Consider the following 13,777-nt stretch of genomic DNA (forward strand, 5'->3'; position numbering starts at 1 on the left):
TTGACTCCCTCTTCCAAGTCATTAATCAAAATTACAAACAGCAGAGGACCCAGAACTGATCCCTGCGGAACTCCACTTGTAACTGGGCTCCAGGCTGAATATTTACCATCTACCACCACTCTCTGACTTCGACTGGTTAGCCAGTTTTCTAACCAACTGGCCAAATTTCCCTCTATCCCATGCCTCTTGACTTTCCGCATAAGCCTACCATGGGGAACCTTATCAAATGCCTTACTAAAATCCATGTATACTACATCCACTGCTCTACCCTCATCCACATGCTTGGTCACCTCCTCAAAGAAATTGGCAATGGAGTTGGTTAGCGGGTAAGAGTTTCAGTGTAGGGATAATAAGGCGCATCTTCCAAATTCACAATGGTATAATAGAAGACAAGATGGCGTTTAAAATAAAACGGGTTGCCAATCCATGTACTTGAAACCGTATAGAGGATGTGGTTAAGGCATCAAAATGCCCAGCCACCCAGGCTTATTGGGAACCTTAAGTGGGATAATTACCTGCCACTTCTGGGCTTCATTCTGCCTGCACCACAATTGTTTGACATACAGAGTAAGGTGAGACTGCACTGGCTGCCTTTAGGCAAGAAGTAAAATAAGGTCAGGATCCCTCCTTTGGGCTGTGCTTTTTGCTGAGTGAGAACATCCAAACCCCCCCCCCCCCCTCCAGTAATCACAGAATTGTTTCACAGCCGAAGGAAGCCATTTGGCCCATTGTTATTTGATGCCAATTTCCTGCCTCTTCTACATACCCCAGTATTTCTAACCAAATAATCAAACAATGCCCCTTGAATACATCATTTGAACCTGTCTCCACACCACTTCCAGGCAGTGCAGTCTATTCCCGAAGCACTCGTCGTTTCGTGAAAATGATTTTTCTTACTTTGCCCTTACATCGTTTACACATCACTTTAATTTATGCCCTCTAGTTCTTTTTCTTTTACAAGCAGGAACAGCTTTTTCCTATCTATTCTGTTCAGTTCACTCATGATTTTGAAAACGTGTATCAAATCTCCTGTCAGCTGCTGCCTCTCCAAGAAGAACAGTTCCAACTTCAATCTATTCTCATAACCTAAACTTTCTCATTCCTGGAACCATTCTTGTAAATCGTTTCTGTGCTTTCTCCAATGAATTCACATTCTTCATGTCATGTGACACACCCCCAACTGTAAGCAATATTCCAGCTAAGGTCTAACAGGTATCTTGTATAAGTTTAACATCACCTCCTTGCTCTTCCACTCTCCGACCCGGATAATAAAGCTGAGAACACTTATGTTTTGTTAACTGCTCTCTCCACCTCCTCCGGGTCCAGGGAAGACTGAACGATTACGGTCAATGTACCTGCAATTTCTACCCTCAATTCCTTCAAAATGGATTCATATCATTTGGTCCCAGTGCCTTGTCAACTCTCAATCTATGCCAACAATCTATCCAAAATGTCTTCCTCTTCAATTTTATAGTGAAAAGTGTTTCCTCTTCTGTCACCTAGCCTGGACAGCATCCTCTTGTTTTGCAAAGACATGCAAAATATTCATTTAAAACTCCAGCTATGGCCCCTACATCCACTTGTGCATCCCTTTTTTGGTGTCTGGCCCTTGTCTTCCTTTAGACACTTTCTTACTGTTTATATGCCAATAGAAGGCTTTGGGATTTCCTTTTATGTTAGCTGCAATTTTTTTTTTATTGCTCCTCTTTGGTTGTCTTATTTGCCTTTTCACCTTCTCCCTAAGCATTCATTGTTCCTGTTAGTCCTCAAGATGATATTCCCACTGTGTCCCACCCTTGCTTCTCTGTCCTTCATACACCACTGGCTGGAGGGGTCAGCTGTGTCTGCCAAGCTTATCTGAAGTCCAGATAACATCTTCACTCCTTCCGCACATCATCCTTATGGACCATAGTAGCGGCAAGCTTACTATGCTAAATCACGTTGAAAGGGGCATGAAACATTGAATAGATAGTGGCACTTAACCTGACAGTGTACAAAAGATCATTCACCTGCTTGCAACACTGGATCATCATATGTCTGATTGCCATAAGTGCTAACTGCAAATCTCACCTCCGCTCATGTAGCCTTTGTCACTTGTGATTACCTCCTATTATTAATTCATGGAAGAGGACAGCCTGCGCTCATGGCCACCCTGCAACAGAATATTCTTCCTTCTGCCCAATGCCAGACATCTCAAGGTGTGGTGGGTGTCATGATGCGAGTTCTGGGTTACAGGGTTAGAATATTCTGCTTGCCTGCTACTAAATGGAGTTTTATCCATGCATGAATATGCAACAGGCTTAAAACAATGTAATTGAATGGGTAAACCTGCCCCAGCCTTGAGGGGAAGTCTCTCCTGCTTTTCAAACCCACCTGAAAACAACCTCAGAAATGCAAATTCCAATGAATATTTCAGGTTGTGACCATTCACCAGGGAAGGATATTTAAACATATGATGGGATGTGCCACAGTTTCATCAAAATCATAAAAGGTACATAATTTTGAAATTAGTATCACAGGTAGACAGACTGGTTGAGAAGATGTTTAGCATGCTTGCCTTCATTGTTCAGACCTTTAAGTATAGGAGTTGGGACGTCATGTTGAGGTTGTACAGGATGTGAATTAGGCTACTTCTGGAGTACTGCGTGCAGTTCTAGTTGCCCCTGTTATAGGAAGGATATTATTAAATTGGAGAGGTTTCAGAAAAGATTCACCAGGATGTTGCCGGAATGGAGGGTTTAAGTTCAAAAATAGGCTAGAACTTCTTTCGCTGGAACCTAGGCGATTGAAGGGTGCCCTTGTAAAGGTTTATAAGGTAATAAAGAAAGTGGCATGGGTATGTTCTCTATGATGATGGACTTCAAAACTATGGAACATATTTTTAAGGTGGAGAGGAGAAAGTTTTAAAAAGGAACTGAGGAGCAACGTTTTTACACAAAAAGTGGTTTGTGTGTGGAATGAATTGCCAGAGGAAGTGGTGAATAGAACATAGAACATTACAACACAGTACAGTGCCTTCGGCTCTCGATGTTGCACCAACCTGTGGAACCAATCTGAAGCCCAGCTATCCTATACTATTCCATTCTCGTCCACATGCCTATCCAATGACCATTTAAATGCCCTTAAAGTTGGCGAGTCTAATACTGTTGCAGGCAGTGCGTTCTACTCTCTGAGTGGAGAAACTACCTCTGATATCTATCCTTTATCTATCACCCGTTAATTTAAAGCTATATCCCCTTGTGCTAGCCATCGCCATTCAAGGAAAAAGGCTCTCACTGTCCATCCTATCTAACCCTCTAATTATCTTACATATCTCAATTAAGCCACCTCTCAATCTTCTTCTCTCTAACGGAAATAGCCTCAAGTCCCTCAGTCTTTCCTTGTAAGACCTTCCCTCCATAGCAGGCGACATCCTAGTAAATCTCCTCTGAACCTTTTCCAAAGCTTCCACATCCTTTCTATAATATGGTGATCAGAACTGTACGCAATACTCCAAATGTGGCCACACCAGAGCTTTGTACAGTGGCAGCATGATCTCATGGTTCCAAAACTCAATCCCTCTACCAATAAAAGCTACCTGGACACTGAGATCTCTCTGCTCATCTACACTACCAAGAATCTTACCATTAACCCAGTACTCTGCATTCCTGTTACTCCTTCCAAAGTGAATCACCTCACACTTTTCCTCATTAAACTCCATTTGCCACCTCTCAGCCCAGCTCTGCAGCTTATCTATGTCTCTCTGTAACCTACAACATCCTTCGTCACTATCTACACCTCTATTGACCTTAGTGTCATCTGCAAATTTATTAACCCATCCTTCTATGCCCTCAACAGGTCATTTATAAAAATGACAAACAACAGTGGACCCAAAACAGATCCTTGTGATAGATAGCCCACTAGTAACTGAACTCCAGGATGAACATTTCCCATCAACTATCACCCTCTGTCTTCTTGCAGCTAGCCAATTTCAGATCCAAACCGCTAAATCACCCTCAATCCCACGCCTCTGTTTTTTGTGCAATAGCCCACTGTGGGGAACCTTATCAAATGCATTTCAGAATTCCATATACACCACATCACCCGCTTTACCCTCATCCACCTGTTTGGTCATCTTCTCAAAGAACTCACTAAGGTTTGTGAGGCACGACCTTCCCTTCGCAAAACCATGTTGACTATCCCTAATCAACTTATTCCTTTCCAGATGATTATAAAGCCCATCTCTTATAACCCTTTCCAACACTTTACTCACAACTGAAGCAAAGCTCACAGGCCTATAATTTCCAGGGTTGTCTCTACTCCCCTTCTTGAACAAGAGAACAACATTTGCTATCCTCCAATCTTCTGGTGCTATTCCTGTAGACAATGATGTGATACAGATCAAAGCTAAAGGCTCGGCAATCTCCTTCCTGGCTTCCCAGAGAATCCTAGGATAAATCCCATCTGGCCCAGGGGTCTTATCTATTTTTACACTTTCCAGAATTGCTAACACCTCGTCCTTATGCACCTCAATCCCATCTAGTCTGGTAGCCTGTATCTCAGTATTTTCCCCGACCATATTGTCTTTTTCTGGTGTGAATACTGATTAAAAGTATTCATTTAGCATTTCCCCTATCTCCTCTGACTTCACACATAACTTCTCATTACTATGCTTGATTGGCCCTAATCTTACTCTAGTCATTCTTTTATTCCTGATATACCTACAGACGCAAGTACAGTTACAACATTTAAAACTCATTTGGATAAATTTATGAATAGGAAGGGTTTCGAGGGATATGGGCCAAATGCAGGCAAGTGTGACTAGTTTAGTTTGGGAACGTGGTCGGTGTCGACTAGTTGGACCGAAGGTTCTGTTTCCATGCTGTCTGACTCTAGGATGAAAAAGTTAAATTATGATTAGGCATATGTTCGCTTGAATGTAGAAGATTAAGTGATGATCTAATTGAAGTATTTAAGTCATTAAAGTGTTGATTAGAGTAGATGGAAAGAAACTCCAGATAAGGGAACATAACCTTCAAATTAGAGCTAGGTTTTTGGGGGATGATGTCAGAAAACAGTCTATACAAAGAGTATTGTAAAGTTGGCATAAACTCCCCCAGAAGGCTATTGAAGCTCTGGGTTAATGAAAAATATCAAAACTATGATTGTTAGATTTTTCGTTAAAGAAGTTATTAGCAATTATAGAACTAAGGCAGGTAGATGGAGTTAAGAGACAAATCAGCCATCATCTAATTACTTGACAGAGCAGTAAAGTGATGGAATGAGTTATTGGCAGTGATCTCAATTGTAGCAATAACTGGCTCATTGACACTCAATTTAGGTTCCACGAGCACCAGTCTGGTCTGGATGATTATTACCTTGTTGTAAATGTGGACAAAGAACTGAATTCTAGAGACAAAATAAGTGTGACTGCCTATGATATCAAGGTAGCATAAGAATCAGGGGAACCTCTCAACTGGTTAGAGGAAAACTGTGGGTTGTAGTTATTGGAGGTCAAAGTAGTAGTCCCAGAAAATTGATTAGTGTCTGAGCCCAAACATTTTCCCAGTATTTCATCAATGATATTTCTTCCATCATAAGGTAGGGATGTTCAGCACCATTCGTGATCTCTCAGATCCTGAAGCAGTCTGTATCCAAGTGCATCAACATCTGGACAACATCCAGGCATGGGCTGATAAGTGGAAGTAGCATTCATTGCCTGGAACTTCCAGGCAATGACCATTTCCAACAAGAGACAATTTAAACATCTCTCTTTGACATTTAATGACATTACCACTGCTGAATTCCCCACGATCAACATTCTTGGGCTTATAATTGTCCAGACACTAAACTGGACCAGACGTATAAATACTGTGACTACAAGGTTAGTTCAGGGGCTGGGAATTTTGAGGTGACTAACACACCTCCCCAAACTCAATCCGCCATCTACAAGATACAAGTCAGGAGTGTGATCAAATACCCTCCATTTACGAGGGTAAGTGTTATATGTGCAGATAAACTGAGTCTGCACTTCACCATGTCCTGTGTTTGCTGCCACCATCCTCTTTCTGTTTTGGGATCTATGAGATCTGTTTAGTGTGGTAGAGGAAAACCACTTGATATCTAACTGGAAAAATGCATTGTTTTGTGCAAGAGATGGTTTATTGCATGATGCAAATAAAAACAGGAAACTCTGGAGAAAAAAAACCCAAAAAACTGCGATTGTTGGAAATCAAAAACAAAAACAGAAATTGCTGAAAAAAATTCAGCAGGTCTGGCATCATCTGTGGAAAGAAAGCAGAGTTAATGTTTCGCATCCAGTGTCCTTTCCTCAGTATTGTTCTGAAGAAGGATCGCTGGACCCGAAACATTACCTCTGCTTTCTCTCCACAAACTCTGGAAAAACTAGCAGGTCCAGCAGCATCTGTGGAAAGAAAGAAATAAAGTCAAAATTTTGAGTCTGATATGGCTCCACTTCAGAAATTTTACTCCTTGCGAGATCCAAAACTGTTCTGCTCACAAGTGCTTATGATGTCATAATACTTATGGCACTGCTCAATATTGATTCTTTCAGAATCCAAATTCAACAAGTGTAGCTCAACAACACTTAAGACATGCGATGCCATCCAGACAAAGCATATCTGTCCTTTTTTAAAAGAGACATTGCAGAAAAGTTCACTGGTTGAGTGTGTGATGCTGTGATAAAATTGTAATGGCAATTTTCTTGGTGGTTGGTGGTTTTGGTGGCACGAATTTAATGCTCGCTCTTATGGTGAGTTTAGCAGCAAGGGTCATTTAATCAGGTAAGAGTGTGGCAAATAGGGAATCTGAGTCTTTTTTACCAACTACCCTGATTAAGTCTGTTTCAGTAGAGTCTGTGGGCAGCCATTCTGTCCTGCTGTCTAGTGAGGCTCTTAAGTGGGCAGTTGATGTCCTAATTGCTCGTATTTTGCTGTGGGCAGGGGATTCACATTTCGGAGACCCTGTCATTGTGGGGCAAGGTTTCATTGTACAAAATGCCTGATTGAATGACCCAACTGCAGTGTTATTGCTGTATGAGTAGAGTATGTTAGGACCAAGATGGCACCCCATAAACAACAGCCATGAGGACTTGCATGCCTAACATAGAAGTTGTGCATATTCTGTAGTTGCAGAGCAACTTATCAGTTACTTGTCTGTTATTTAAATCTGCTTGGGATGTTCAAATAAATTGAAACTACAATACTTAGCAATCCAAAATGTGAGTTATAATTCTACACTAAGGGAGTCAATACAAGAATATGACACTGACAATGGGAGGGATTGGGAGTGGATGCTTATAACCAACCCCTGACTTTGCTGTAAAATCTTCTCCTCCTTCATCTCTCACCACATGACCCCCTTCTATCATAACTAGGTTCCAGAGCCTCCGATTACCTTATCAAGTATATCCTTGGCACTGATGGTTAGCAAAGTTCCGTCGTCTTGTTGGTAGTTAAATCATGAATGCTTAGGATAAGAGGATGTCATTGCTTAGGAGATATTATTGACTCCATATGCTTCTAATAAGTATTCATCTTTGTTACCCTGGATTTTTTGATGATCTTTATAGCTTAACTCCAAGAGCAATAAGGAACGAGGACATGGCTTGCCACCCTTTGCAAGTTTGTTAACGAGGTTCTAAGTGATAGATAAGTGCATTTGAGAGGTGACATGTTGCTGACTGAATCTTTGCTGTCAAGGTGTTCTTTGGACTGCAGATTTCATCAGAAGAACCTGAACAAATCTGTAGGAGCAAATGTTCCTATTAACAGGATGAGGTTAAAGAGAAACAACTGAATTTGGTGATACCATCAAGAAGTGATGCCAAGCTGAGTTGACTTTAGTCTTTTATGCATCCATTGGAGGAGTGTTCTTTAGAGGATATTTTTGTGATACAATTATCCTTCAATAGTGTTTACTATGGAGAAGGATATGGAAGATGGAGAACGTGGGGATATAAATAGCAACAGTTTGAAAAATGTCAGTATTATAAATGAAGAGGTACTGGATGCATAAAGGTGAATATGAAGGGCTTTTGCCTGAAACGTCTCCTGATCCTCGGATGCTGCCTGGCCTGCTGTGCTTTTCCAGCACCACACTCTCGACTCTCATATCCAGCATTTGCAGTCCTCACTTTCGCCTGATCAGTTGTACCCTAAAACTCTGTGGGAAGCTAGGGCTGCAGAGATATTTGTTTCGTCGATAACCACAGGTGAGATATGGGAAGACTGGAAGTTGGCTAACATGGTGCCACTATTTAAGAAAGCTGGTAAGGAGAAGCCGGGGAGCTGTAGACCAGTGAGCCTGACATCAATGGTGGGCAAGTTGTTGGATGGAATCCTGAGGGACAGCATTTACATGTATTTGGAAAGGCAAGGACTGATTAGGGATAGTCAACATAGCTTTGTGCATGGGAAATCATGTCTCTGTAACTTGATTGAGTTTTTTGAAGAAGTAACGAAGAGAATTGATGAGGGCAGAACGGTGCATGTGGTCTATATTGACTTAATAAGGCATTCAACAAAGTTCCTTATGATAGACTAGTTAGCAAGGTTTGATCACATGAAATACAGGAAGAAAAAGCCATTTGGATGCAGAACTGGCTCAAAGGTAGAAGACAGAGGGTTGTGGTGGAAGGTTGCTTTCAGAATGGAGGCCCGTGACCAGCCGTGTTCACAAGGTTCAGTGCTGGGTCCACTGTTATTCGTCATATATATAAGTGATTTGGATGTGAACATAGGAGGTATGATCAGATGACACCAAAATTGGAGATGTAGTGGACAGCGAAGAACGTTACCTCAGAGTACAGCAGAACCTCAACGAGATGGACCTATGGGCTGACAAGTGGCAGATGGATTAGAGTGGTGCTGAAAAAGAACAGCAGGTCAGACAGCATCCGTGAAGCAGGTAAAAAATCGACGTTTCGGGCAAACGCCCTTCATCAGGAATGAAGCTGGCAGCCTCGGGGGTGGAGAGCTAAGTGGGAAGGGGGTGGGGCTGGGGAGAAGGTAGGTGAGAGTGCAATTGGTGGATCAAGATGGGGGTGAAGGTGATAGGTCGGAGAAGAGGGTGGAGTGGATAGGTGGGAAAGAAGATTGACAGGTGGAACAGGTCATTAGGATGGTGCTGAGCTGGAAGGTTGGAACTGGGGTAAGGTGGGGAGGGGGAATGAGGAAACTGGTAAAGTCCACATTGATGCAATGGGGTTGGAGGGTCCCAAGGCGGAAGATGAGGACTCGTGACCCTTCAACCCCATTGCATCAATGTGGACTTTACCAGTTTCCTCATTTCCCCTCCCCCACCTTACCCCAGTTCCAACCTTCCAGCTCAGCACCATCCTCATGACCTGTCCCACTTGTCAATCTTCCTTCCCACCTATCCGCTCCACCCTCCTCTCCGACCTATCACTTTCACACCCACCTCGATTCACCTATTGCACTCTCAGCTACCTTCTCCCATGCCCCACCCCCCTCCCACTTATCTCTCCACCCCTGAGGCTGCCAGCCTCATTCCTGAAGAAGGACTTTCATCCAAAACTTAGATTTTTCCTGCTTCTCGGATGCTGTCTGACCTGCTGTGCTTTTCCAGCACCACTCTAATCTTGATTCTAATCCCCAGCATCTGCAGTACCCACTTCTGCCAAGTGGCAGGTGGAGTTTAAATTAGATAAATGTGAGGTGCTGCATTTTACAAAGGCACATCAGGACAGGACTTACATTTGTTAATGGGAAGGTGCTGGGGAGTGTTGCTGAACACCTTGGAGTGCAGTTTGTAGTTCCTTGAAAGTGGAGTCCCAAATAGACAGGATAGTGAAGAAGGCATTTGGTAAACTTGCTTTTATTGGTCAGTACATTGAGTAAAGGTGTTGGGAGGTCATGTTTTGGCTATACAGGATATTGGAATACTGTGTGAAATTCTGATCACCCTGCAATAGGAAGGATATTGTGAAACTTGAAAGGGTTCATAAAAGATTTACAAGGATGTTGCCAGGTTTTGAGGGTTTGGGCTATAGGGAGAGGCTGATTCGGTTGGGGCTGTCTGAGGCTGAGGGTCATGGATGGGTGTATACCTTATACAAGTATATAAAATAATGAGGGTCATGGATGGGTGAATAATCAAGTTATTTTTCCTGTGTTGGGGAAATCCAAAACTTAGGTCATAGGTTTAAGGTGAGAGAGGAAAGATTTCAAAGGGATCTGAAGAGCAATGTTTTCACACAGAAGGTGGTGTGTGTATGGAATGAGCTGCCAGAGGAAGTCGTGGAGGCTGGTACAATTACAACATGAAAAATGCATCTGGATGGGTATGTAAATAGGAAGGGTTTAGAGGGGTATCGGCCAAATGCTGGCAAATGGGATTAGATTTATTTAGGATATCTGGTCGGCATAGACGAGTTGGAACAAAGGGTCTGTTTCCATGCAGTACATGTTTACGACTATGATTCTCTATCGTGAAAAAGACTGCCTAGATATACAAGGACTATTCATTTAAAGCACCAGTGAGTGCTTTAGACACCTGAAGTGAGCATTTTGATAGAGTGAGAAATGTGAAAATTTCTGGCATACTGTTATGCCTAGACTCCCAATTGCATTCAAACTGGGACTTCAAATTCTAGTGGGATGGCCTTGTTGTGGAATAAATCCTCTTCCCTTGCTCCTTCTAACCTTGGGATGTTTGAGGTTTCCTTTTGAAGTACTAATCTCTCATGCTCTCTACAGATGTCAATGACTGAAAAGTGACATGACTTCTATGTGATATGTTAAAAAAATTCCAAACTTTCAGTAATCAAAAAGAGAATCAGTTATTTTTTTCGGTTGCCCACTTCAAAGGGAACAAGTGTGATGAGTTTCTCCAGGGCCTTGCAAGATGACAAGATCATCCAATCCTGTTTGTTTCCTGGTCTATGAATTTAGTTAAAGTTAGAGCTAGAGCAAGCAAGGGATGGTCTCTGCCAAGCTTGTGTTTGTGGAGTGAATGCCCAGGAATTTCATGACTGTGTCATTCAGGCATTAATCTACGGTCTTTCCTTATTCCTCGAGTATATAAACGATTAAGTAACAATTATGAAATTTAATTAATCATGAAAGATTTTGAAAATAAATTGCAAGCGTGTAGGACAAAAATATAAAGCATAACCTGTAACTAACCTATCATGGCCCTCTCCCAATATCACATCTCCCCAAAAAAAGACAAAAGTAGCAACAAAAGATTGGAATAAAGCTAAGGTTCTTGTAAAGTCGATATGTAAAAGAAGAAAAATATTAAGGCTAAAATTAAAATTGGGTAAAATAGCTTTGACAGAGAATAAACATTTCCAAGGGTCAAGCTTGTCTCTAAGTAAATATAAGAATGAATCATGGCCCTCTCCCAATATCACATCTCCCCAAAAAAAGACAAAAGTAGCAACAAAAGATTGGAATAAAGCTAAGGTTCTTGTAAAGTCGATATGTAAAAGAAGAAAAATATTAAGGCTAAAATTAAAATTGGGTAAAATAGCTTTGACAGAGAATAAACATTTCCAAGGGTCAAGCTTGTCTCTAAGTAAATATAAGAATGAAATATCATTCATCTTGGAGCAAAGTCTAAAGTGGACAAATCAGAAATAAATGATTGTTGACTGTGGACATTTGGATGGAATTGAAAAAATGCTGTAAGAATGGCACATTGAAACCTTCTACTAATATTTTTCAAATGAAGATATTAAGGGACAGGAGACAGAGAGTAGAGCTAAGTAGGCATTTTCAAGTTGGCAGGTGGTAACTAGTGGATTGCCACAATGTTCCATGTGGAAGCCTCAACTGTTTATAATCTACATTCTTACTGAGATCTGCTTCACCCAACATTCAGCTCAGAGGCCAGGATCTGACATGCAATGTATGAGTAAAAAAAATTCTAATTTTAATGGATATGTTCAATAGATTGAAAAGGACTTTTTATACTTGTTAATGTATTTAATCAAACAATATAAATTGTTAACTTCAATGGCAAAAATATATCTGAATTTATTGTAAAAATAACAAATGTACAGGTTTACCTTCTAACTCATTGCTTAAATGCAGATAAACCACTTAAAAATCATAGTGCTTTTGCATTATTTATAATTTTCACTTGAAAGATAACCAGCAGTCAGTCAACTTTTAATTTTTTGCTCATGGTATATTAGATTAGTCCAAAGTTTATCTTGTATCACTCAGCTCAGTGTCTTATATTGCTTAGCCTAGCAGATTAGAAGTTGTTCACTGAAACAGCAAGTTATGGCAAATGTGCTTATTATATCTATTAATGCCTCGGTTTTATGAAAAGGCCATCTTTTTCCCCCCTCCATGTACTCCTCCAGATTTCTATGAGCCGAGTCAGATCTACATTTCTTAAATTCAGTGTGAAATTCATTGATGACATGGCAAACCCTTATCTTTATTGGAGCACGAATCTTAGAAGCAACATAAGAACAGTGTATTAGAAAGAGATCATAGAAGGCTAAGAATGTCATATTAATTTTCTGGGGCAATTAATTTTATGGCAGATTCTGGAAAGGGATAATGAGCTACTCCGTCAGAAGGCAAAAGGAAATGAAGATAGATTTCAGATTCTTGAGAGGGAAAATGAAAAGTCTACAGCTCGCTGGAAAAAGGAGGTAACAGGAATTAAAATAATATAACATTTGTAAATAGATTTTATTATTCTGTTAGTTAGCAGCTCAATTAATTGCAAAATTGTTTAAATATAATGTAAAATTATAATAATATTAAAGAAATCTCTGTGGTTCTTCTTATGGCTATTTACGGTGTCAAAGAACTCTGTGCCAAAGCTTCCTTACAGTAACACAGATATGATTACCGAAGGACGACTTTGGCATTTTTGTTCTCAGTAAATTAATCATCATGTCACCTTAGTTCTGCCTCCATCTCAATTAGCTGCAAATTTACACAGAAAGAAGGGAAATTTTTTTATCATACCTGAAGCAGACTGTTCTAGTCATCCATTGTTAGATCTATTTCAATTACGGCAAGCATAGCTGTACTTCGATCCCCTCAGCTAAAACTATCTGTTATTTCAACATCACATTGGATAACAAGGACACCCCCCAAGCTTTTTAAAAATAAAATCCATCTTTTTTTTAAACCATTCCACCCGTGTCTCAATCATAACTGCATGGTGCTCCAGAATTCCCTTATTTCATAAAAGAGACCGCCCATGCACTTGTCTGTGCTTCATCATTGAGACCCCAAGCTTTTTGTTTTCTGCCATCTTCCCTGTAGGTGGCCTGGGAGGGGAATTGTCACAGAGAGCTGGAACACAGGTAAGTGAGGGAGCCTCATTCAGGCCTGGCAAGTAATTTTTCAAGTTGCGAGTAATTTATAACTAATTGATCTACTAACTAAACGACCCTGGCCCAGGTAACAGTGAGTTGGTGGTGGTGAGGGCAGAGTAGGATGTAATCTTCCCATGGGAATGCCCCTGCCTCCAGCAGGTCCCAACGTAGGTGACAAAGTATATGGCGACCTGCTTAGGTGGTGGAGACCTTAAAAGTAAATTAATCTTGATCCTCTCCCATCATCAGATGGCCTTCTCTATAATCCCCCTGCCAATTACTAATGATATCAGGGAATATTCCGGTAATGTGGGAATATAGCATAGAAGTGGATAATCAGCCATGATCTAGAAGGGTACAGCAGGCTTAAAAGGTTGCATAACCTGTGCTTCTATAGTCCTCTTTTCCTAACTCCTGCACTGACCCTTGATCATATTGTTGGGTCACAGTTTTGTACCTCTGGAT

The 13,777-nt window shown here is 41.0% G+C and overlaps 1 protein-coding gene across 1 annotated transcript in view; it reads left to right on the forward strand.

The window, feature by feature from the left end:
• LOC122558080 (coiled-coil domain-containing protein 73-like) overlaps positions 1 to 13,777 on the forward strand; it is a 132,383-nt gene that overhangs the window by 83,383 nt on the left and 35,223 nt on the right. Inside the window, exon 13 of the mRNA XM_043706399.1 lies at positions 12,524 to 12,634. Within this exon, the coding sequence (XP_043562334.1) occupies positions 12,524 to 12,634 (111 nt within the window). The remainder of the gene's footprint in view (positions 1 to 12,523; positions 12,635 to 13,777) is intronic.

Source organism: Chiloscyllium plagiosum, chromosome 16 (assembly GCF_004010195.1).
Source record: "Chiloscyllium plagiosum isolate BGI_BamShark_2017 chromosome 16, ASM401019v2, whole genome shotgun sequence".
NCBI lineage: Eukaryota > Metazoa > Chordata > Chondrichthyes > Orectolobiformes > Hemiscylliidae > Chiloscyllium > Chiloscyllium plagiosum.